Here is a 27,475-nt window from a genome sequence, read left to right as displayed (position 1 = left end):
TTTTCGATTCCGTGATACAGACCCATTATATATGCCAGCATGACTAGCTATAATTTTGTATTTAAGTTTATGTTTTTTGATTATTACTTTGACTTATGTAAGATGTTTGAATCAGTGTTCTTCTGGCTGACCAAATGTACATGTTTTTTAACAAATAATTCTGAATGTAGGTTGTGTCAGTTAGCTGACCTAGATGTGATGTCATCATGTGTCAGAGCTGAGTCTCCACAGAAGCTGTTTTGTTTACTTTTTAAAGTCTGATACAAGAGAGTAGAATTCTAATAACAGCTTTCTGTCACTTTTACAAAATTCTGCTATAAAAAAGGTTCTGAGTCAAAGTTCAGTTGTAGTTCAGTTGTTGTTTTCCAGGTCAGTAGTTATCACTCAGAGTTTTCCAGAGCTGTTCAGCAATAATAGTAAGAGTTTTTATTTCAGTTGTTGAGGACCAGACAAGAGCCTGAAGAGTGGGCATAAATTCTTATCTTGCCTGGCAGAAGAAAGATTATCATATTGCCTTGTTGCGTTAATTAGATTAGACAGGGAAAGTTAATCTTTAGACAGTTAGAGTGTTTCTACAATCAGTGTGAAATCTATCTTACAGCGTTATTTTCATAATTTGTGTGTGTGAAACTCTGTGGTTTATTAGAATCAGTTATTCAGTGTATACATGTTTTAAATCATTGTATTTATTATTAAACATTTTACTGCCTTTTATTGTGGCTGGTTATTTAGAATGTACTTTCAGTAACCTGACAGTGTTTATGCTTACTGTGATAACACCAGGGCCACTCTGTAAAGCCTTACTGCTTGGATTGCATGCTACCATTTATATCAACATTTATTTTACCCAATATAACTGAACACCCCTTTTGAAGGGTACTGTGGTATTTCACTGGTGGCAGCCATAACCTTGTAATTTGGGAAAGAAGACATAGCAGTTAAATCTGCATCAGTCTTTCCCAAGAGTGTCTGAATGTGTGAATATCAAATAATTAAGAGTGAGTGTGTCAAATACCTAGAACTGGGACAAACTGCTCTGTAGTGGTTAGTGTGAAGTCTCATTTGGGGGACCTGGACTGAAGTATATAGTCCAGTCCCAGATCTGGAGCCTGTTCCTGGTATACTCTTAACAGAAATTGCATGTTCTATCACTGCTTTCAGTGATGCTCCCTTACCGGAGACAGTGGTGAGGATTGAGGTTCCTTAGTTCTTGCCCCGGGTTTAAGTGGGATAGTCACACTGGTCATATCAAAAGGTAATGCAATCAGCCAATCATATGAACAGAGTTTGCTTAGACACTTTCTACCTGCTTGCAAGACAAACGATACAAAGAACAGATTCATTTGTCTGAAATATTTAATCCCATGTATATAAAAATCTTAGCTGTCAGTGTAGAACCAAAAACTGCAACAGCCTTCCTCCTTTGCTGACCAAATTTGGAAAAAGCACAATAAACTGAATGGTCTGATTTAGTGAGAATTCTGAGACTGCCTTCAGCATGAATGAGGGGGGACACTTCCTTTTGTGGAAGTCAAATAAATGCTGAGATTCCCCTGACTGGACAAAATTAATTCTAAGAAGATAGATATCCAAAGCAGAAACTTCACGGAAGTCAAGCATGTCAGTTCAAAAGAAGCGAGGGTCAGTTTTTTTCTAAACCAAAGTTCAAGTCCCATGGAGGGTACAATGCTTTCTTTGAAGTATTCCTTCACAAAATGCTTTGCAGAAGGGCCTGGCCCCACTGCGCAGAGGGATCGAGCACTAGCTGAAACTCAACATACTGGGTTTAATTACTGGCCCCAGGGGGAACCAGGCAGGAATGTGCATGGCTTGCCCACCCCTAGGCTAGGGTATTGGTTCAGGCTGGATTGGTGTGTCTATCCATGGGCCATAGGTGTGTACATCAGAGACCTGTGATGCAATAATCCCCTGACTTAGGGGGTAAAGATTCAAACACCTCTGGGGTGGTCATTTGGCCATGAAGCTGCTTACAAATAAGCCCTTGTGAATGGTACAATGAAGCATTCACATACAACTCACACAAAAAAGGTACAGTTTCCTATGGTGATGCAGTTTACGTGTGTCCATCTCAACAGAGGGGTTAGGCCCTATACGAGGACATAGAGCACCCTCATGGCTGCCTGAATGATGGCCTCTGGGGATATCTACTACAGGGGAAGGAACAGGCTCAAATCTAACAGAAGGAGACTTGATGGCCAGTAGATACAGGCAAATAGCATATATATATATATATATATATATATATATATATATATATATATATATATAAATAGAATCTAGCTTGAGCACAGTTCCAAGAATGCATTCCACTAAGCACAATCTAGGAGTATTACTGTAAGTGACTTTACTTAAAAAGAGCTTAAGGTAGTTTTTCCTGTTTGGATTTAAATGCGAATGATGCCTTTCTTATTTTCAGAGTATTTTAGCTTAGGAGGGATAGCCAAGCTCAGCAAGAGAATGTCCAAAGTAAGACGATGCATCTAGGCACTACAAATGATGCACATCTCAGAAACAGACAATTTTAGTACATATACTTAGTACAATTTACTGTTTTTAACATTGTTATCTGTTATACATATTACATGTTACAATATTCACAACAATCACAGTTAAACAAACAAAGTTAACGGCCGTTTTACTTTAACATCATTTCTAAAGAAGCATCACAAGGTAAAGCATTTAATTTTAAAGATTTCCTCCCCTGCCATCCAGAGCCAAATATACTGATGGAGAGGTTAAACTCTTAAGACCATGTTGGGAACATTCACAAGCCATTTCAAGCAAGTATGAGACACATATCTGCTACATTTCCTCTTTGCATGAAAAGAGGTGCCTCGACGATCCACAATTTTTTCTTCATGGTCAGGGGATGAAGGGCCTTTACTTTTAATTAACAATAAATTTAAAAGTGAATATGATTCCTAAAAATAATCTGTTGTGGAGTGTGTCCTAAGTTTCAGGGGCATCTACCACAAGCACAACAGCAAAGGGTCTGGTATGACTGGACAGCAACAGCCAGAAGATACACCGTTGGGCATAAAGTGATGGTATTTATTCCAGTGCAACAGACTAAGCTGCAAGCAGTATGGGAGGGTCCTTTTACTATTGTGAGATGAGCAAAGGTAAGTAATGTTACTAATATGGTGGAAGTGACAAGCAGGAAGTAAAAAAGGCAAACTCTGCAATGCTAAATGATGAAGCTCTAACGGTTCCCATGAATTACCACATTGATGGTAGTCCACTGAACACAGAAGGTGTTATAAGAGATCTGGAAACACAGGTTATCAGCAAGTCTGTGATTAAGCAATCCAGAAACTCAAAGCGGACTTGACTGGACTGCTTGTATTAGTCAAGAGTTTATTATTCAGGCAGATGCTTCAAACAAAGGTTTAAGGCTGTACACTTAGCTAGATTTCTTCAAAAAAGAAAGCATGTCCAGTGGTATATCTTAGCTACAGCCCAGGAAGAAGCTGTATCTAGGAGTATCTAGGCACAGTTTGAGCTTTCTGAAAGCTTCTTGGCCCTACATGTATGACAGAAAATTCAGAATGGTTACAGATCATAATCCCATAAAGTGGTTCTACAGGGTCAGTGCTCAAAATAGTAAGATACTCAGGTGGAAATTGGAATTACAGACCTAAAACATGACTATCCCTCACAGGAATAGTGCTGGCGATACCAACACTGATTGACTATCAGGAAAGTACAATGGGTACTATATTTGAAAGGGATGAGCCCTCAAGTCAAGCTTTATTTCTTGGAGTGTCTTAACAAACCAGCAGGTGTACAAACTTGCAACTATTTTGTAATAAATATGCAACAAAGCTGTGAAATATACATTTTTTTCTGTGAAATGTAGCAGATATGTAAAACATGACGTGGAAAACTGTGAAAATGACTACATGTGATATATCGCTGTTTTTCTTTGAAATTGTAGAAACTGTAAAGCATAAACAATATTCCGTCAGTTTTTTTGTGACGGAAGACAGCTACACAGACATATGGATGCACAAACACACACATAACGGCAATGCTTTATATTTGTCAGCTGTCATCTTCCTGCAAATTCCATTATCTACAGTTTAAATTCTGAATGACAAAGAAAGTACAATGGATTCTAACACAGTATAGGAGAAATTTGTTTTAAAAAAAACCCTCCTGAATATTCCTCCAGGGTTCAAGTGAAATACCTTTTTTAGGAATTCTTGCAGCCATTTTCAGCAATACTTGCCTGGATATTTGTTGCTTCTGGATCACAAAGCATAAGTAAGTTCATTTTTGTTAATCGCTATGCTTGTTTTATTCTTGAATTTAGGCAATGGTAAACAACTTACAGTTGCTCTTTATCCAAATGTTAGTTATTGAATAGTTAACTGGATACTTAGTGTTTTCTGATACTTAGTGAGTCAGTGTTTTCTTATATGACATTTCATTGTTGAGCACTACATTTTCTCTGAGTAAAACTGCACCTTTTCCATGTACTTAATTTCTCAGACTGTACAACTCAATTTTCTTTTAGTAAAGAATTGTGTTTACTCAATTTTAAAATATCACACCAGGTTATTTATGAATTGTTGAAAAGGTATTGCTATATGTAGATATCTGGATGCTGGCATTCATCTTTGACAGACAGAGAGAGACTGCTCAACTAAAACTACTTCCAGTTACTGTTTACTTAACTTGCCTTAATTGCAAGAGTGGTACAGTATGGTGAGTGGTAGTATCTACCATAGAAATAGGAAAGAGATGTAGCACTGGGGGATATTACAAGACTCTCCTGGAAATTACTATATGCATGCATGAAGACAACAGTTTAGACATATTACAGTTACTGCAGATAATCTAGTACTGTAAGGCACTGAATTCAGAGTGAGGTTAGGGGCACAGCTTGGGAAGGCAGGGCCTAGAACTCTGCTTTGTGAATGTTTACAGCTGAACTTATTTAGGAATGACTGGTATTGGCCCATAGCACACAACAACAATGCTCATCCTGTTAACATGTGATTTTCTGAGCTTTTCTTTTGTTGTCTACATTTATTTGGGGCAGTGGTCTAGGTTAGAGGAGACCACCACTCCTGTCTTTGACATCAAATTACAACTTTAAAGTGTTGTGTCACAATCCAAGACTGCACTGTGGCATCTGGTGGGTTGAATGCTGCAATGAAGTTTGCACAAGTGTATCCATATTTATTTGAGCCTTTTTATTTTAATAAAAAGCTTTGTAAACTTTTTTATTAAAACCATGGCCCAAATAAATTTAGCATTTTCCTGCCTGAAGTCACACAAGATGGCTGTCCATAGGCTTTCATGGACACATCATTTCTCATGCGCAACTCGCATCCATTAAAGTTTATGGACGCCTTTCATATCTTCCCCTCAGTTGATGTCACTAAGGTTAAAGATCAGTGTTAAACCGCAGTGTCACTGGCACACAGAAAATTAATTTTAAGAAGGTTTTTTTGTATGCATGAAAAAAATAATAATAATATGAGGATGCAGATCGACACTTTATACACACATTTATGTCATGAAAGTGTGACAAAACCCATTAGGCAAAACATTCTACAAACATTTTTTCCATAACTATTATGAAGCAAATTAGGTACATTATATTCTACTGCTACATTTTCTCTTTTCTTTCACAGCTTGTTCATCTTATCTTGTTCATCTGCAAATACCAGATACTATATCAATGCTCTATAAGCAGTAAACTCAACATTTAATTAATCAGCAGCCTTCTTTTATTGTATTTATAACTCACCTCTGACATCACCTAAGCATGCCATGCTAAGAGATGTTTGACCAATATTCTGTACATGTTTATATTTTAGACTTATTATATCTTGCTGCCTCTCTTGTTTCTGATGATTGTCCCCTGCCATGCAGATTTTTTTTTTAATTAGTGAACAGGCCTACATTGTTTTAATTTTGAACACCTACAACTAACTGTGTGTGCTCTCCTGATCTGCTTGCAATGAATACACATAAACACACACAGCTGTTCCTTTCATCTTCTAATTGGCTGGCTTACTGTGAAATGCATTCAGACTTCTGTAAAATGTGTACCTCCAGGGTGAGTCAACATAAATTATCAAGTGGGTAACATAATTACTTAATTTAACCTAGATATGATAGTCCTAAATTACATAACCAATAAAACCTAACAACAGGGCTCTGTACCTGTCAAAATCGGGAAACTTTCCTTACACTATCAGAAAAACGTTACGAAAAGCTGATTAACATTGTTGAAGAAGGTGACACACATGTCCAAATATGCCTTTAACACAAGTATCTCCATTAAGGCAGTAGACAAATGTAAACATTACAAAGTGTGCCTTGCTGTGAAATCAGTCCTTCAAACATAGTCAGGATGAAAACTTAGATGTCCAAACACAGAAAAAAAAAAAATCAACATTTTGGGTGATCTCTTCAAAAGGTAGTCTCGGAGTTGGAAAGAAAAGAAAGCATGATGGATGATGAGAAGACAACAGATAATCATATCAAATGATCATACAGAAGGCTTTCAGAAGTTAAGTATACATTAGGATTTCCTCTTCTAATATTTCAAGCTCAATATAATTCAGAATTTTCTCTTGCTCCTGCACTTACATGTGTGTATACAGACACAACAGTTTGTCAGACAGACAAGGTGGGAATGCTCCTGCACCTACATGTGTGTTTACAGAGACAACAGTTTGCCAGACAGAGAAGGAGGGCATGTCCATCTTTTGTGATACCCATTTCTACCTCTATACACTAAGCAAGCACATTCTGAATGACAAGAGGGAAAAAGTATGAATATTTAAATATATACTTTCCAAGCTTAACAGGAAAATCAATCCATAGAAGCTGGATGGAAGATCCTCAAACAATACAAAAATTAAACTTCAGTAAGAGGTTAGTGGTGGAAGCATCCAATACAGTTGTCCTTCTCACAAATCAACTGATAAGGTGTGTACAGACCTATTACATCATACTTCAGATATCTTCTCAATGGTTACCCACTGCAAAAGGATGCCAGGCAATATAGTAACTTTCCAAGTGAGTCAGTGATGGAGCATGGTCAAAAGACAAGAACTCAGAAGGCTGATTCCCAAAACCAAGTGACAGAGCATGTCTACTCCTGAATTCATGGTCCAAAGTATTACTAGTTTCTACAAGTATTAAATGATGAAGGGATGTGGCATACAGTTCAAGAATGAAAGCATTTTTGAAGCAGACAAGCAAAGCAAGTTAATACACATCTCATGGACAAGTTTTTTGCTTCAACAGAAACATTATTTGACAAGTGATCTGCTGTCTGACAACAAATAAGCATGCAATAAGCAATCCACCTATTTGCTGAGCTACTGCAAGAACATCTCACCTTGAAGAAAGGGTAATGACCAGCTTTTGGGATGGTGGGATTATATTCAAGCCATGAAGACCTTTGTCTTCCATAGATTCTAACTCCATACAAAGAAAGAAAAAACAAAACAGGAAGATGAATGGACTTGTTCAACTACTTTCATGAGAAAATGTGAGTTAATTCCAAGTGGTACCATATCCTTGTGAAACACCAAAATAGGGTGTCTAGTGATAAGGATCTACAACTCCTGAGATCCAGTAGGCTAAGGTTATGGCTGCTAAGAAACATTTCTTCCAAGATATGAACTTCAGAGCCAACAAACAAACTGATTCATACAAAGGATGAGCAATTTCATTGAACATGAAAAGTCTAGAGGAGAAGGATTCTTCAGATGGGGAAGTGGATTTAGAATCCTTTAGAAGCTACTGTGACTCAAATTACACAGGTATTTGAAATTAAGTCAGAATCACCAACCAAGTGGTTGACTCAGGCAGCCCAAGGTGGAAAATGTTTTCACTTAACAGAGTATACCTGATAAGTGGAAGACTTCATGGCAGTCTTGATCACCTTCAAGACTTCTAAAGGAAGTTCTGGTAGGAGCAGGGATTTAAATGACAAGCCATCACCTGAAGTGGAACTACCTATCACCTCAAATGAGTCACATTCATGCTTTGTACTGGATCAGTTTCTACAGTGTTAGGAACCTTAAAACCCACACCTTTCATAGCCAGCACAAGTCAGCAATGGTGAATTTTCATCTTTCATAGGTTCATAAGTAGCTACCAGGCTCACAGTACAGGGGACTATTGAAGTGCCTAGCTCAAATTTCCAGTTGTCCCCAAGTACTATCAAGTTAAATGACTTGTTCAAGGTCACACAGTAGGCAAATGAGGGCTGAGGGACTCAAACCCTGTACCACAGGAACCACAGCTCACAGCCTTAATCCTCTGCAACAATGTTTTGCATGAATGTTAGGATAAAGAGCAAAAACCAAGGGAATGATGGAAAAGCTACCAGGAACTTATCACTGACAAAATAATGTATCGACCAAGAACTCCTCTGTCCTGAATAAATTAACCTACAATCAGCAAAGGAAGAAAATAACCCCATTCTCTACTGCAGCAATCATCATGGCTGGAATTTTACATCTGGAAGACTCTGAACAGGTGGGATTTCTGGCTCAGTGAAAGAAATGAGACAGAATGATCACAAAAGAGTAATATTTTGGAACCAACCAAAAGAAGAAGAAAAATTTGTTTGTGCAGGAAGGCTTCACCCCTTTGCACTCCACACATCAACTGCTACTTGTATTTACTAATCCCAACACTAGTGTACCCTGGAGAGAGAAGAAATTCTTATGTTACTACAATCTTAATCTTAATTACAAAACACAAGAACTAGAAGTTAATAATGACATATAATGCCAATTACTAACGTGTTGCAACTAATCCTGGCACCCAGGATTCCACTTTTCCTTAGATTTGAGATAAGATTGAAGCTGAGACTGTGTAAATGTGTTAGTTCATTTACTTTCCTAGAATGCGAGACTGTCAGAATGATGCCCCTACGTGTAGCTTCACCGTCACACAACAACTGCCTCTCACTGGGTATAAAGACGTAGGCCACCCTATTTGTTGCCGTACTACATATAATGGCCAGGTCATCCAACAGGTTTTGTGTCAACTCCCCTTATAAATATTTTAGGGCCAGGAAGACCGTCCAAAGGTTCATCTGGTTCAGGTAAAGTCTCCTCTACTGACCTGGAAGGTGGGAGGGTCTACTTTCACTGAAAAGGGGAGAAGCACAGATGAGCTCCCCAACCTATAAGCAAAATGTCTGTCACCAAGATCAGTGACACGTTCTGCTGCAGGAAGGGACGGCACCCATTCAGACTGCAGAGAACTGCTCTCCATTCTTAGGCCAGTTACAAGGATCCAGAGCATTAAGATCCATCACATACCTCAGCATCCACCATAAAATTTGCATAATTAAACATGAAAAAAACAAACTGTAAAATTATGGCCACAATAATTCACAAGAGAAGAAAAAGGGTCTCGGCTTTGATACTCCACTGTACAATCATCTTGGCTAAAAAAGACATGACTTCCTGGGTCCTCTCCATGGGCAGAAATGATGGACAGGGAAGACAGTCTACCTATGGTCCAATGAAGGCATTCTTCTAAGATAGGACAACAGGGAATTTTCCACTCTTTATACACCCTACAGTAAATGTCAATAGAAAGCAACCAAACCAGAGATGGGGTAACCAGCAGCAGGGAAATAATAGCTATATCCTTACTACATCCACTGATTTAGTGCAGATGATTAAGGTTATGAGCCGTCAATGAGCTATTTCCTGTAGTTCAGGGTTTGACTCCATCAGCCTCCATTTGCCTACCGTGCACCTTCGAGCAAGTCACTTAACCAGACAGTGCTCTGGGGCAACTGTGAAACTGGGTTACGCTCATCAATAGTTTCCAGGACTGCATGACTAATAACTACTTACAAAACTATCCTCTTCTGCTGGTCTTCAAATTGGTTCAGCCAGTCATCTTCACTTTGTCATGTTTTCCTACTATGCCCAGTGGTGTGTAACCTACACTGGTATATATTATGAAGAGTGGCTAGTCCAGGAGTCAGCACACTTCCTGCAAATCAAGAAAATAACTTGAAACCAACTTTGTTTGCAATACTATATAAATGCATACTTGTTTGATTTGGAGGGAACACCAACAGCAACCACTAAACAAAGGGGAGGTCCGCTAAAAAGGGGACTGCAGGAGGGTTTCTGTGACCCAAAGATAAAAATTCCTTATACACCCAACAGATACAAAAAAAAAGTTACTGTTTACATACAACACTGGCAGTTCATAATAGATGGATTTATTACTGGGGTAAATCCCTGGGTGGAAACAACTGGAGGAAAAACAAAAGGAAAGGCTCAAAGGGATATATCCTGAGATACTTCAGAGTGCCAAAGGAAGCCCAAATCCTTGAGACAATTTCCAAGCAATAATGCTTTGTGAAGTTGTAAAATGATGACTCTGGCAATTGCACAAATATCTGCAAAGGAGACGTTCCTGAAATATGAAATAGAGACACCTGAGAATGGCATGAAATGGCATTTGAAAGCAGCATTTCTGAATGGGCAGGTTGTCATCTAAAAGAGTAGGACAATCCACTTGCAATCTGTTTACCTGGCAACTATAAGCACTTCCATCTACACAGTGAGGGAGACAAACATGTTCTGTCTTCCTAAATTCACTCAATCTGAGGTGGAACATGTACTGGCAGCACACATGCAAGTTAAGAAATTTTTACCCCTTCTCTGAACCAAAGAGATTACATAGGAGTCAACTTAAGAATGCTAGGTAAGGGATTTGTTCCATTCAGTAGAGACTGTAAAAGGCATTCACCTTCTGGGGGACCACAGTAGTGGTGCTGGCTTTACTCCCAGTTTCCAAAATAACATCCTTGATGACCAGCTTCATGGGGGAATTACTCAAAGTTCTTCTAGTTTTTTATCTAAGTATGTAGCAAGTCTCTTCTAGGGGAAGGGACAGCAGCATGAGAAGTCAAGCTGTACCCCATATGCCTCAAGGTATCACCAAAAGAATGGTCATTCCAGGAAGGATATACTGGGGGAGACTAACAGTGTCTTTGTCCACCTCAGAAAACAGTCTTCCAGGTCCTCTGTTTCTTCAGAAGAGACTAAAAGGATGGGAGTCTTGCCTCCCACTGTTACTTCCAGGCACGGGCTTTTTCATGGTCTCAAGAAAGGGAGAGTGTGAGAGTGGCATGTGTCAAGCGCTGGGTAACACACAGGCTGCTAAGATCAATAACAGCAACATGTAGAGGCCTGTGAATGACTTATTACTAGCATCAGGCTGTATTCCCTGAGGGCACAGTGCTATACACAATACATCAAATGGCATTATACAGCCATTTGATGTATTGTGCTATACACAATACATCAAATGGCTGTATAATGCCTAGAGACTGAACTTCTAATGCTTGGAGTAGGCCTCTTCTGATTGTAGACAGATGGCCCTGCTGGCCTAGGAAGAAATTATAAGATGGAAGAACTTGGCCTAGAGTATCTCCACCATTTAACTCTTAAACCACATGATTCGAGAGGCTACTTCAAGGATGAGGATGGTCAGCTTTGAGCTCCAGCTGATCAACCAAAGTTTGGGCGTCATAAACACCCCAGAACATACCTCCAAGAAGAAATCTGGAGGTTGTGCTTCCTCCACTAAGCAGGACAACTATTGAGGGATTAAGTCCTCAAGACTCCAACATGATTGCACCATCTGGGGGGATAAGTTAAATGGCCTTACCTCAAGAGGACTAGCCCTCTGGCTCTTACAACAGCATGTGACACTGTGTTCTTGTCCAATACAGTACAAATAATGCTGCTTAGGGTCTTGTCTGCTTAATCTGAAGGCTAAAGGACCATTTTTCTGGTATACAACAATGCATTAAACTGAGAAACCTACTAAACAAACACTATAAGATCATGACCTGCACTGCATGATAAAAAAAAAAACTGGTGAAGCTCTGTTGACTCTTAAATTTTCATCATCAGCACTTAGCATATGCACCCCCCAGGCACTGGACCCAGTCCCATCATGAAGATCTTTAAAAGTTCAATCTTGTGCATGACTGCAGGTTTCTCTTCTGGAAGTAAGTTCATCACTGACCTAAATGTACCTGATATAAAATAAATGAACAGCACCAGCATCTGCAAATGTAGTGGCTGCATCTGAAAAGACTGGTTACTCTCCCCACGACCTCAAGGTTCAGTGAATGGTCATTAGCCTTGAATGAAAGAACTTGAGCTACTATGCCTTTGGTGTTAAAGGCGGCTCTAGATGCCACTGTTGTAGATGGTTGGGACAAAAAGTGTGACTTCCAATTACCATGCTTGCAGTGGCAAGAGAGTGTCTAAGATTTTCTTTCCCCCATTCACGCACCCTTTACCCATTTGCTTACATTCTTCTTTCCTTCTGCTGTTACTACTGGACTAGTGCATCCCCTGGTGACTCCCCTACAGGGGGGATCAAAGCGAACTACTTGCTGCACTTGTTGGTGAGGGGAGAGGCAAAGAGGTTGCAGCAAGGTTGGTCCTAACTGCTGAATATTTGCTTCATTACTGACTGGTTCAGGGACCATTCGTGAGGACTTAATATTAACTTGCTCAAACTGTCCACTAGAATGTTGGATTCCACTGGGATGTGCGTTGCAAGGAGAAAGCAGTTTGAAATGATCTCCCATTATCAAACCCTTGTGGCCTCACTGCAGAGTGGGTAAAAACGGGTTCTCACCTACTTGCTGATGTACTGATATATTGTCTGTCAAAACTGCAATAGTCCCCAGAAGAAGGCAGCCCAGAAAGGCTTGCAACATGAGAAGAACCACCCTCATCTCCAGGATGTTTATGTTCAATTTGGCCACTGTAGAGGACCACGTACCTTGGACCATCTTTCCCTGAAAATGTCCCCCCACCCCAACAGGGAAACATCCATGGTCACAGTGGCCGGGGGGGCAAAGGGTCTGCCGAGATGAAGACCGTCTATAAGCATCCACCATTGTAGGTGATGCCTGCAAATCAGAGTAAGCCTGACCGGGTTGATAACGGGTGTCACCGAATAGACCACTGTACTGCTACAGTCCACAGGAGAAATCGCATGAAAAACCCGGCTAAGGGCACTAGAAGAACGGCAGCCGACATGGAACCTAGGGCCATGAGGACTAGGTGAGCTGGAGGAGAGGGATTGTCTAGTAGATACTGAACCTGCTGTTTCAGAGATCTTATTCTCTGTAGGGGAAGGGCTGCATTTTGGGTGACTATGTTCAATTGTGTCCCGATTAATTTGATATCCTGTACTGGGGTCATTTTGGATTTTCCCATGTTCACTGTGATTCCCAGGCAGCAGAATAGGTGCAGTATAACCTGAATCGCCTGGAGTAGATGATGCTTTGTGGGTGCCATTAATAGCCAGTCACCCAGGTAGGGAAACACCTGAAATCCTTGTAGACGGAGGTGTGCTGCAACTACTTCTCAGGCATTTGGTGAACTGCCGTGGGCCAGTGGTAAGGCTTCCAGTTGGAAGTGCAGATATCTCCTAGAGTGCTTGTCTATTTTGTTATGATTGTAAGCTTCTTGGAGATCTACAGAGCATATCCAGTCGTAGTTGCACAGCAGCAGCAGAATGGACTGTACCGTAACCATACGGTACTTCGACTTCTTGACAAATAGATTCAGACTGCATAGATCCAGGTTGGGTCAAAAGTTTCCCTGTTTTCTTTGACATCAGAAAGAAGTATGAGTAAGTTCCACATCCTAGATGTTTGGTTAGTACCTGGTGGATGACTCTTTTGTCTAGAAGTTTTTGTACTTCTAGAAGGGCACTCTCCCTCTGACTGTGTGGTACATTGGGAAGACGCTTTTCGGTGCTGGGAGGAGGAAGGGAAAAGGGAATATAGTAACCTCTGGAAATTACGTTTAACACCCAGGTGTCATTTATTATGTCTGTCCAGGCTTCTGTGTGTAAGGATAGCCTGCTCCCGACTGCCTCCATAGGAAGACAGCCGGGCAGCGCTTCAAGGAGTGCTGAAAGGGCCTGTCAGAGAAGGGTTCCCTGAAGCTCTGGTTTTGTGGACCCCCCCCCCCTCTCTCTCTCTAGGGTGCTGTCTACCACAGAATCCTCTCCCTCTGCCTCTAGAACAGGATTCATCTTGTGAATCAGGAAAAGGCCTTTAGGATTTACAGAACCACATCTCCCTGCCACGCCACTGGATCCTGGTAAAGGTCCACTGGGGGAAGAAAACTTGATTCCTATGGCAGATAAAAGTCTTGCCCTCCTACTCGCTGCAGGTATGAGTCTACTTAACTGATGGGGCGTTAATAAAAGACGCCTTAAAGGGGTGCACAAACCTGCAGTCTCATCCAGGCATGTCTCCTTAGGGCTATGCTTGAACTAGCCACTCTAAAAGTTCTCTCCACCATGTTGTGGGAAATCAACCTCATCGAGGAGTTAGCAATAGAAGCCATAGTGTTCAGTTAGGTGGAAACCTTTTTGAAGTATTCCTCCGACAGCGACTGCGTCAGAGAGGTAGAGATTTCCTTCACCAGATCTCTCTGGAGGTGCGTGAAGTATGCCAGGTAGTTCAGTGCTCTCACTGAAAAAGTGGCTGAGGCATACATCCACTTTCTGTCTGTCCAAGGTCCAAGACACTTAGTTCGGGGGATGAAAAGTAGAACTCTGTTCAGCAATCTCTTTTTAGTGGCTGCCAACATCACAATGGCATCAACCAGAACACCTTTACTGCAGAAGGGATGATCCTAAGGGGGGCTAAGGTACTTATCCACCTGTTTCGGGACTGATTCCACACTGTCAAGCTCCTTCCAAGCCCGGTGAGCTATGAGGTCAATAAGCTGATCTGCCGGGGGGGGGCACCTAGGATATAGATGGTCCCATCCCAATTGCCTCCAGATACATTGACTCCTCTGAGGAAGACAACTGGGAAGACCATCCACCCTTTTGTTTCAGGATTTCTAGGATATCTCCAAAGGAGGTATCATCAGGTGGAGATCAGGGGGAACACTTCCCTTCATCGAAGTCAGTGTCCTCTGTCAGCAAGTTCAAAGGGGAGTCTAGGTGCCTCCTCTTGCACAGACGCTTCCAGGGGACCTCCTTCGTGGGATACTCCGGGGAGGACATGGAAGATGGGAGAACCTCTTGCTGAGGGGTAGGCTGGAGGCTCTCCTGGAGGGGCTAACCATGGACTGGATGGATGGAAGCAAAACTCTGATCCACAGGGGACTGGGTAGGGCCTGGCAGAGGAGGGCTCATGTCTTGTGGTGTCAAGAAAGCCCTCTCTGCCACCTGGAATGCCAAGGATACTGGGAGAACCTGCCCCCTTCCACAGAAGCTAAAGCCCCTAAGGGAGAAAAGGAAAAGGCCACTCCAGATCCGACATCACCAGGAGGGCACACTGGCCCTGAGCTGTTGAAGGCTGAGGCCCCCAGGGGAAGGAATGTCTCTGAGAAGGTTGGAGCTGACACCAGCCCCAAAGGACCAGACGCCAACACCTCAGATCTGGGGCACACACTGCTCCGATGGAATCTGGGCCAAGCCAGTCTGGGACACTGTCAGAGTTGGGGAAAGAGATATCCCACGATCTGACACCAGTCCACTCAGGAGGACTAGGCTCTGCAGCTCTGAAGCTGAGAACTATATCAGAGGAGGAGGATGCCATATCGGGATTGGAGTTCTAACGGATCCCGCATGGGTCGGAGAAGGCAAAATCCCCAGCTGGATCTGAGCTTTGAGGAAACTCCTCATCATGCAATCCATATCAGAGTGGGAGAGCCAAGAGGATCGAGAAGACAGGGAGGAATGAGTCAAGTGAACTGATGACATGCTTGGCCAGGCAGTCTGAACCAGTAAGTGAGACATACTTTGGTGTGGAGTATGCCTCAGAAATCTCTGATCTGGTTGGGTGTGACCCAGAGTCCGCTACGGAGAGAAGGAGTGGATTCAGATGATTTCCAATGGCTCCAAGTGGCAGCTCGAACACGAGGTCTGGGGATCCAGCACAGCAGGAGATTTGGTTGGTGTCAACTCCCCTTGATCCAAGAGGGCCTCTCAGATCCAGAGAGAAGTGAGGGCAGGAAGGATCTGATGTTGACGGATCTGAAAGCTTCTTGCATTTTTCTGCAGTAGAAGATGATGTCTCCGGGAAGCAGAGGGGGCATGCTTCTTTTGAGCAGAGCTCTGGGCTCCAGAGGAAGGAAGAAGCCCTCCCAAAATAAGCTTATTCCTCCTGTCTGTGAGGGCTTGGGGACTGAAGGCTGAGCAGATGTGGCACGGCATATACAAGTGCCCCAGACCCAAACAATAAACACATGTCTTGTGGGCATCCGATTGGGGAATCTTATGCCCACAAGAGGCACCCCTCTTAAAGCCAGAGGGTTTGTCCAGCTTGTCTGACATGTTGGTAGAAGTGAACTTACCCCAAGCACTACTCACACACACACGCACACAACCAACTACTCTACTGCTAAAAGGTACAACTAAAAAATAGAGGGAAGGCTTTTGTTTTTGAACAGAGAAAGAGAAAAGGGAAGGTGGAAAGGGCCCTACCACCAGTGAAAAACTGAAGACAACTAAAGGAAACTACCTAACGGGAAGGGAGGTTAATCTCTAAGGGTATGCTAAAGACTACAAGGAAGAAAGAGTTTGAAGATTACAAAAAAATCCTACTTATCTGAGGAAAGGCTCACAGTCACATCTGTGCTTAAAGGGGGGAAACGAGATCTGAGAGTTTGAAGAGGAGTGAGGCATCATGGGAGAGGAAGGAGCTTGAGGCTTGGATCATATGTCTGGAAGAAATGGCCAAGTTGGATCCAAGGATGAATCTGAAGACCCATTTGTGACGCATAATGAAATGGACAACATCATATGCTATTGTTTAACACTGTCCCTGCCCCCGCCCACAATACAGTGATTACATCTCACAGTACTGCCTATACGCCTGGCCCGCCTCCATTTTAAGTCCCAATTTCAACCTAGGTTTGAGAAAAAACCTGGCCATACCAGCACATCACCCAGTCCCTATCCTGAAGATAGGTGAACAGGAATAGTTTCATTATGAACACCCCACCACCACCACGCAAGATCCCAACAGCTGCCTAAGCTGCTAATCAAACTTAAGTCAACTAACACATAGACAGGTTTTAACACTCTACCCTAATGAAATGACAAAGGAGTGACTGTAAGACTTATCTCAGGTATGTTTATTTTAATGGCAACCAATTCTTTACCTTTGGCAAAGAACATTTTTGGATGTTTCTTCTTATACATTTACTATTAGGGTTTGTTTGTGTCTTTCGGCTTTTCCCGGTGAGGGGCCTCCACAGCGGAACTCCGGTTTGCTAATGATTGGTAGTTGATTTTTATGTGCCGGGTTACCAGCCCTGACGCACAACCTTCAACGAAGGTGGGTACTTTTCAGAAATCTTACCAATCAGATACTCTGACTTGGGTTCAAGACCAGCTAAAGAGATGTCCTCAGAAAGGGACTGCACTGCCACATCTTCAACAACTTTAGTGCTACATGAAATCTGCCTCTCTCAATGTTGTCATAGTAAACTTTCTGCATGAGAAAAACACACTGACCTTCTTCACACTAAATAGACATACTTTAAATGAGTGCTCTGCCAAGGGTCCTGTTGAAGACACTGACACTTTTTAGCAATATCTTTCTAAGTGGAGGTCCAATGGCTTCATCACTAAAGAAATATATGCAAAATGTACATGAAATGCTAGCAAAAGACACTCCGAGAATAGTGGGTTATGCACTGTATGTTCTAGTAAGCTCAGTTCGAAAAGGGAAAAGAACTACTGAGAGGTGCCATCCATTTTATATATTCATGCGAGTACTATAATGACATGACAGTGGAATGTGCTAGTTCCGTACTGATATAAAATCCGGCACTGGATACAGATATGGTGGGGAAAATTCACAGAATATGGCTCTGGTACCATATGCATTTACATTAAACATTATAAATGCCTGATGATTTTTTCCCTAAATGTACCACATCAAACTTGGCTGCATAACAAAATGCCTAAAATATTTTTACCTTCAAGTGACATTTTTGGATTTTCAAGTTTCTTTTTCAGTACAGAATCAATTAAATTTCTTAACTGCTTGAAGATCACTCCAATTCTTACAGGAGCCTGTGAAAATAATGAGAAAGAAATTACATACAAACACTGCTTACCTCACCTTGTCCCCCTATATGCACCTTGCCAAGTTAAAGGACGTGATTTCTCCCCCTCTCACACACACACACACACACACACACACACACACACACACACACACACACACACGGTTCTGATACTCAGGCTCAATATTCAGTCCTAGCAGAAGACGAACAACAAATTACAGCGTTTAATGCATCATAAACTTTCAACTCCAATTACTTGACTTGCCAAGCAGGTGCAATACTGTGCACCAGTGAGAAAAGCAGAAGACAGAGGATTGGTAAATAAGAAAATGTTACAAAATTCTTTTTTCCAAGATTTTCAAATATTGGTCAGTTTCTTTTTGGCCTGTAACCCTTCAGACTTCAGACCTACCTTGGTCTTCCTTATTACATGCACCAGAGGTCTAACATGAAAACTCTTATGATACAGTGAGTCTACATATATGTATAATACGGAAACCATGTTGAGGACGCAACTAATGGAAGGCATCTAATACAATAAAAGGATACTGGGGAGTATTATGGAAAGGCAGACTGTAAACCTTCAGGAAAAGATACCCTGTAGAAATGCTCAGTCTAGAAAAATAGAAAACCAGACTAAGATTCCCTTCCCAGAGATTTCCCTTACTATGGAACAGGGTCCCGATCTATATAAGACAGAGCCCCTCACTATCACTCTTCAAGAGGAACCTTGATGAGTGGATGAGTAACAGAAAGTTCACACCGGGGATCACACCAACAGCACTACTAGATAGGGGCCAAGGATACTAGCTGCTAGTACAAGGGTCTAGGTAACTACTAAAGGGGCGGTGAATACTGCACAACCTGGCTGGCCTAATATATGCCTTCGGGCAGATAGCCCAGTACCAACCTATGAACCTATAAGAGCTGCAAAAGCATGAGCCATTAACATGTAGATGTAGCACAAATAATCCACCATACAGGCATTCCTGGAGTATGCACAAGATACACTCACCACTCCTGGTGGAATGCCCATTCATTATGGGAGTGCTAGTAAAATACAATTAACAAACCCTTTAAAAGGGTTTACTTAACCATAAAGCTAAGTAAATCCTTTAAAAGGGTTTACTTATCTTATGGCTTCCATTTCCTAAATGAAGAAAGGATTCACAAAATGTCTAATTGGCTTACAGACAGCTTTAGCGCTCTAGATAAATAAATTCGTACATAAATAAAAAAGCAAGCAAGAAAGAAACACAAGATACTTATGAGTCTCCATGACTTAGTAAACTCCCCACAAATGGGGGGGGGGGACTTCACTGCTTAAAGAAATTTAAACTCCATAAAATACCAAAGAAGGTTTCTTGCAAATTACAATCTCAGCAAACTTCTATCAGGAAAGAGTCTCAAGGAAGACAAAACTCAAATCCACCACACAGGCTAGATTACAAGGAGGATGTGTAAGACCTTCACAATTCTTGAAGTCCCACTGTACTGCAAAGTTAACAAAAAGGAAAGGTAGAGGGAGGATATCCCAAAGGAACTGCTCTGCCAGTATAGGCTGTGATAGTGTCCTACACGACACACGTCCACCTGAAAGAATGTAAAGCTAATGAATTCTAACTTACTCCCACTAAATATTTAAGCATGGTAACATGATTCAGCACACTGGAGCAAATCAAATGTACAAACACAAATGTGAATGACTGAGGCAGCAGTAGCAGTATCCTGCAATCAGTGCATGTCTGTTACAAATATATAATGCAAAGAAGCACTAGAGAGGAAAAAATAAAGAGGTCACTGGCCTAAACAAAACATTTGTGTGTGACCATCTGCACAAAAATCAATGGCCTTATATTCAGGCTTATTTTCAAAGAACACGAGGATGATGACCTATGCTTCTCACAGACAGCAATGAATCATGAAAAACAACTCCCTCAAGTTCATTTTTGCCACTAAACAGGCAGCACAGCTGGCAAAGCCATGTCTCAGTCTTTTTCTGAATGTGAGGTAAGTTGAAGCTAATTAGATAACCAGTGCAAAAGGAATGTGGAAACAAAGTGGAGAGATGCTGCATCAGAGGAATCATGTTGATAAACTGAGAGCCCTCTTGAGAAAAACTCCAAAAAATATTTCATCAAAAGTACTTTTGCTGAAACTTAAGAGTAAACTGTTTTTCGCAAGGAGGACAAAGCCCCACTGTACACCCTCACATCCCCAAACTTATATATACCTACCTACTCTGAGACTGCACAACAGGAGAGGAAAGAGAATTTTTCACTACAGGCGAAAGTACTTTTAGCAAAGCATTTTCACTGAAATGGCAGCCACCTAAACTGCTGTTGCTGACTGAATGATGCATTCCCGCATTTTCAAATACCCAGTACCCTATCGAATGGGCTTTCCACTCAAGTAATGCAGGCACATCAATGTTTACACTACAGAATGCTCCAAGAATGTTATACTCCTCCAAGAACTGCATGTGCTGCCAAATGCTTCATCCTAAGCTGAAAATCAGGAAACGTCACGGGATTTTGCATCCAGGGTAAAATTAAACGAGAAAGCCTGTATTTAATGTACTACTGGTAACCACCTCAAAATCAGACAGGATATATGCAGGCTTCATATAATTTCTTGTACATGGCATACAGTACACTGGGTTCCAAATGGAGAGCTGATGAATAAAACAAGCACAGGAGACTAGTATTGCTGGAACTGAATTCATCTTCATGAGTTGGTGAGTACCTTCATAAGGTGGACCCTGTTTTTAACAAAATCTCACCAAGGCAACACTAACATATAGATTGCATTTTATATAGCATATATCATGGACAGAAGTAGGTTAAAAGATAACTGGGTTCACAAGACCCAGGATACAAAAAGTGTCCAATCCTGGTAGGCACACTGGTGCCATGACTAGTAAAAATGACAGTGTAGAATCCTCAAGACACAGAAACATTCCTACAATGGGGATAGGCCAGACCAAGGGGGAGGATGCCCCCTCCCATTTTTGAAGGAAGTAGTAGTCCACAAAAATCACAAAAACTGATAGGCCAAAAAAGAGCCATAAAGACGATAGAGTGGACTGTTGAGAATAAAAAGAAATTATGTATTGTTATTATTATGCAAGAAGCCCACAATTTCCAGACAGAAGATAAACAAAAAGATTAGACAGAAATTAGAAGAAAGAAAAATACTTGCACAAGAAAAACTGTCAAGAGCTTCAAATAAAAATGTGTTCATTAATACAACAGATCTAATGTTGTCCTTTCCATTCTTCCTCATGAATGGGTTACGGATCTGATTCTCAGATCCGACTTGACCACATTTACAAGATCTATGATCCTAATCTCGAGCTCCTCCCTCTACCCATAATGCTCGATTCCATCCCCAACTCCTAAGATCTCGTTTGTCACCCTCTGAACAAGATCGCGACTGAATCTCAAGTGTGATAGTGTCATTTTTTGTCTATTTTTCAGTTACTTTTCTTAAAATTTATATATTAGGGTTAATTTTCCCTCCTCCACCCTTATTTGTGTCTAGCAGTTTGCTGGTGTTAGGAGTTTTTCTTTTTTCCTAACTTACCTCCTTTGGGCCTTTTGGCTCCCTACTCTTACCTACAACTTTATTGGTGTTTTAAAAAAAAAAAGTGTGTGGGGGGTTCTCTGGATTTAGAATTTTTTGTGCAGTCATTGACAGACCATTACTGTCTCATATAGAGTGTTGGTGCTGATTTTGACTTTTTGACTTTGTACTACGGATTTGTAGCTTTGTGTAGGTGTGCAGTTTACTGTTTTTCATGTACAATTATATACATTGTGGTCAGGTCTGACAAGCATGGTTTTAGTAAATACACTTCTTGTGGGCATAAGATTTCCAATTCTGATGCCCACAAGAAGTGCGTGTATTACCTGGGGCCAAAACATCTTAACTCTGCTTGTGAGATTTGTGCCTCATTCAACCCCAGGGCCCTTTCTGACTGGCGAAATAAACTAATAAGTAAGGGTTTACTCCAAGCTTCTGCTGCTGCTGCTTCTATTGGGACTCAGACTCTCTCCAAATCTCATCATGACTTCAAAAAGCTAGCACTTGAAAAGTCAACAAGGGCTTCATTGCAGCCATCTCAAAAATTTAGAGAAGTTTTGGAACAGACCTCTTCTGATTCTAATACAGCCTCCCTCAGATCTGCAGGTCTCTTCGGATCTCACAGGCATTATAACCATTGCAAGTTCACCTGTATCATTCACCTCCAAGTCGAATCCCAGACCCTTGGATCTGACAGTCAAAAGCCGAACGCCTGAAACTGCATTGAAGACTGTTTCTCCAGCTCTGCCCTTTAAACTGTTTGAGACCCCTCAAAAGCATTCTAGGCCTGCTTCCATGGCTTCATCCAGATCCTCTAGGAGCTTGACTGATGCAGATATGGATAGGTGATGCAAAGATTTATCACGGCTCAGATCCAGATGGGGGTCCTGCCAACTCTGTTCCCTACCGAATCCGTGAGTGCACCTGACCAAGCAATCTTGTCTCCTTCTCCAATCAGACCTTTGGTTTCAGAGTCTCAGGATCCAAGATCCCCGAGAGGGTTGGTGTCGGGTCCAAGTAAGCTCCCTTCCTCAACTACCACGATTTCCCTGGCCAGCTCTACTCCAATCCCATTGGATCAGGACAGGTCTTGGATCTGAGAGGTCGGCACCGGGCCTGATGGGTTGAATTTGGCACCAACTATGTCAGATCCATTCCTTCCCCTTAGTGCCTTGGCTCTTGACAGCTCGGGTCCAATTCTCTCCTGGTGGGCTCAAATCCAGGGTTGGCTCTGACCTCTCATCCTCGGCTGCCTCTGCTCTGGGGGAGGTGGGAGAAGTGTCCTCGCATCTGTCAGGCTTTCTACTACTTGGGAGGTGGACAGATGCGAACTGTCCTTGCATCTGTCAGCCTCCCAAGTAGTAGAAAGGACCTTCTCTCTGCACAGAGAGCCATCCTCTTATATTTCGGGTCCTACCCTCGCTCCTCATTGGGACTGAGCTCTGAGCCCATCATTTCTGCCCCTCAGGGTCAGCCAGGTCTGAGAAGCTTCCACACTCATTCCCCAGTGTGATTTCCCACTTCTTCCGACACCTCTCCTGAACACCCCACAGAAGACGTACCATGGAAAAAAAACACGCAAGAGGCGGCACATAGACTCCCCTATGGAGTCTGTCACTGAAGACATCGACTTTGACATGGGAGAAGGAGCTCCTCCATCACCACCTGATGATGTCAACTTTGGAGACATCATGGAAATTCTTAAACAGAAGGGTGACTGGTCTTCTCAAGCTCCTTCTTCTGAGGAGTCAGTGTTCCTGAAGGCTTTCGAGGCTGGCCCATCTACATCTTAGGTGACCCTCCCAGCAGATAGACTTATTAATTTAGCTTCCCACCAGGCTTGGAAGGAACCAGACACTGACAAGCCCATCCCCAAATACCCGGATAAGTTTTTAGTCCCTCCATCAGACAGACCCTACTGGAGTAAGGGTGTCCCCTTGATGACATTGTTGTGGCATCAGCCACTGAAAAGGAGGTAGCCAAGTAGAGCTTCTCTGTCCATATACTGAACAGGAAGTCTGGAGCAATGGACAGATTTGGAAAGCACATTTACTCCCCAGCCACATTCACAATGAGGTCATTAAATTACCTGGCACATTTTACTCGCTTGCAGAGAGATTTGATCAAGGAGATTTCAAGCTCTCTCATTAAGTCCATGTCTGTTGAGGCTCTCAAGAAGGTTTTTCCTCAGTTGGCTACTCTTTTGTCTGTTGCCAATTCATTGATGAGGCTGATCTCCCACACAACGGAGGGTGCCTTAAGAGCAGCTGGTTCAGGCATTGCCATTAGGAGACATGCCTGGATGAGGCTATGCAACTTTGTGGAACCCTACAAGAAATCTTTTGTTAATGCCCCTTTGATAGCTCCTCATTGTTCAGGCCATCACTGAAGGATACACTTACCCACAGCAAGCAGGAAGGAAAGACCCTGTCTGCTGTTGGAATCAAGTTTTCTACCCCTCAACGCTCTTTTTCTGGGAACTGGTGAGGTGGTAAAAAAATGTGGTTCTGGAAATCTCAGGGACCTTTTCAGGACTCATGCAGGGACAGTTCTGCCAGAGGCAAAGGAGGAGGTTTCAATGGTAAACATCACCCCACAGGCAGAGGAGGTCCGCAAAACCAGGGTTTCAGAGACTCCCTCTCTGATAGGCCTTATCAGCACTCTTGAAGTGCTGCCCAGACGGCCATCTCTGGAGGTGGTCGGAGGTCATGTTTCCCCCCACCTGGATGCCTGGACAAATTTTACAAACAGCACATGGGTGCTAAGTATAATATCCAGAGGTTACTACATTCCATTTTCCCTTCCACCTCCTGTCACAAGGAAGAAATTCCCCGATGTTACACCCAGCCAAAGAGAGTATGCAGCTCAAGAAATTCATAAGCTGCTACAAGAGAGTCATCCAGGAGGTCCCACACAAAAAAAATACGATTCAGAGCCTACTACCACTTCTTTTTACTGCCAAAGAAAACAGGGGACCTGAGACTACTTCTGGATCTAAGTAATCTGAATCAGTATGTAAAGAAGTCAAAGTTCTGAATGGCTATGGTTCAGTCCATCATGCTTCTTCTGCACAAGGATGATTGGATGTGCTCTACAGATCTCCAGGATATGTATTATCATATCAAAATAGCTAGGCACTCTAGGAGACATCTACACTTTTGGTTGGGAGCCAATCACTATCAATTCAGAGCACTGCTCTTTGGACTCAGCACAGCCCCTGGAAGTTTGCATGGAAGTCGTGGCAGCTCACCTGAGACTCAAAGGATTCTAAGTGTTTCCTTATCTCAATGATTGGCTCCTCACCACCCCAACCAGGCATAAACTTCTACAAGCCAGGGATTACTTGCTTCAACTCCAACTCCCTAGGCATTACAATAAATTCTGCCAAATCAAACCGGACTCCTGTACAGACTCTAGAATTTATAGGAACTCAACTGGATATTTTGACTCAAGAGGCTTCATTACCTCTTCATCTCATCATATCTTTTAGAAATTGGGTTTGGGACTTTCCATCTTGTCTGTCCCCTCCAGCAAAACTAGTGTTGCAAGTTCTTGGGTTAATGTCAGCTGCCATTATTCTAGTTCCTCTGGCAAGATTTTTCATGCGAATCCTCCAATGGACTTCGGCGGTAAAGTGATCTGTTCTTTATCAGCATCTATCTGTTCCCATCAAAATCACACCAATTTGCAAATGTCATATTCAGTGGTGGATGCAATCAGATGACCTGTCTTTTGGCAGGCCATTCTCTCTTCCTCCCCCAATAGCCACAGTGACCATGGATGCTTCCCAACTGAGGTGGGGGGGGGGCATTTCAAGGGAAAGATGGTCCAAGGCACGTGGTCCTCCTTGGAGACCAAGTTGCATATCAGCGTACTAGGGATGAGAGCAGTCCTTCTAATGTTACAAGCCTTTCAGGATGATCTCTCCCTTAAGGACTATTGTAATACACACAGACAACATATCAGTAGTCTGGTACACCAGTGAACAAGGAGGAACCCATTCCTACCCATTGTGCAGGAGAGGCCATAATGATCAGACTGAGACTAGGTGATCTTTTCAGACCACTTTCTAATTGAAATGCATATACTGGAGAAAGCCAACGCACTGGCAGACAAACTCAACAGGCCCATTCTGATTCCTCCCAAGTGGTCTCTCAATCAAATAGTAGCAAACATGATTTTCAGCAGCTGCGGCCAGCCTTGCTGTGACCAATTTGCCTCTCCCCTCAACAAGTGCCGCAAGTACTTTGCTCTGAACCACCCTCCGGGGGGTATCACCGAGGAATGCTCTGATTCATGATTGGCCCCTGGGTCTCCTGCATGCTTACCCACCTCTTCCACTGATACCAATGTTCCTACAAAAAGCAAGCATGCTGAAAAGCTCAGTCATCCTCATTGCCCCCTTCTGGCTTCGAAAGGTATGGTTTCCCTTCCTCTGGTCTCACTTGAAAATAACCTCCATGGATACTGGAGCCCACTCAGGATCTCCTATCTCACCCATAAGAAATTCAACATTCCAGTCTCCATGCCCTCAAGCTGACCACATGGTTTCTCCACTTCCAGTGATAGTAAGATGGTCCACGCTCACTTCTCCAGTTCGTGACATTATGCTGGCCTCCCAGAAGGCCTCTACCAAGAAAGTCTAAAGAAGCAAATGGAAAAGATTCTATATATGGGCTTTCAAAGAGAATATTAATCTTTTCTCAGCTTCTACTGCGGCCATCCTTTTCATCTTCACTACTCTTTTTAAGGAAGGGATTAGTTTTTCTACTATTAAACTTCAGTTAGCAGCCATATCCAACTTTCCTGCTGGAAATGAATCCCTTTCTCTGGCAACTTCCAAATTATGTAAAGCTTTCATGAAGGGAATTTTTCTTCTTAGAACTCCAATTAAGGATCCCGCTCCTCCCAGGGATCTCACGGTGGTCCACCAGGGGTTGACTCAGAAGACCTTTGAACCAGCAAATGAATGCGATATGAAGTTTACTTCTTGGAAAACTGTCTTTCTGGTAGCTATCAGTTCAGCCAAAAGCATGTCCCGAGCTCCAGGTCTTATCAGCTAAATCTCTTTACATTATTTTTCATAAAGATATGGTGTTGCTACAAACCAACCCTTCCTTTCAGCCTAAAGTGGCCATAGAAACTAATATTAGTCAGTCCATACAATTGCCAGTTTTCTTTCCAAACTTTACTAATAAGGGTAAATATATGCTGCATCTTCTTGACATTCTTAGACAACTATGTTTTTATCGTCACAGAACAAAACAGTACAGGAAGTCTGATCAGCTGCTTATATCCTTTTCCCCTAACCACTTAAGTCAAGCGGTTATCAAAATTACTCTGGCTAAATGGATTACTGATTGTATTTTGCTGATGAATTCTCAAAAAGGTTTGGAATTCCCTTGCCCTCCTAGAGCTCATTCTACTACATCTATGGCAACTTCCTATGCCTTCTCATCAAGAACCTCCATTGACGATATCTGTGCTGCAGCCACTTGGTCAAAGACTCATACCTTCATTACACATTACAAACTGGATATTGTCTCTGGCGTGTCCTTCTTTGAGGGCCTACCGAGAGTTTCGTAGCTGGGGACTATGACCCATTCATTTTGAAGAATGAAAAGGACAACATCAGATTTAGAAGTTATGTACTTACCATAACTTGGTATCTGTGTTGTCCATTTTCATTCTTCCTCACATCCTCCCAGCCAAGCCATCTCCTAGCCTTGTCACTCTTAAGACCGATCTTTGGATGATAATGGAACCTTTATGTTCCA

The 27,475-nt window shown here is 42.3% G+C and overlaps 1 protein-coding gene across 1 annotated transcript in view; it reads right to left on the bottom strand.

Annotated features, from left to right (window-relative positions):
- The window catches only part of DHX29 (DExH-box helicase 29), a 1,644,099-nt gene that overhangs the window by 5,570 nt on the left and 1,611,054 nt on the right, over positions 1-27,475 (bottom strand). The window contains exon 27 of the mRNA XM_044064425.1: positions 18,024-18,120. Within this exon, the coding sequence (XP_043920360.1) occupies positions 18,024-18,120 (97 nt within the window). The remainder of the gene's footprint in view (positions 1-18,023; positions 18,121-27,475) is intronic.

This window comes from Protopterus annectens, chromosome 2.part2 (genome assembly GCF_019279795.1).
Source record: "Protopterus annectens isolate FY-2018-M chromosome 2.part2, PAN1.0, whole genome shotgun sequence".
Classification (NCBI taxonomy): domain Eukaryota; kingdom Metazoa; phylum Chordata; order Ceratodontiformes; family Protopteridae; genus Protopterus; species Protopterus annectens.
This window is presented reverse-complemented; position numbering and strand designations above follow the sequence as displayed.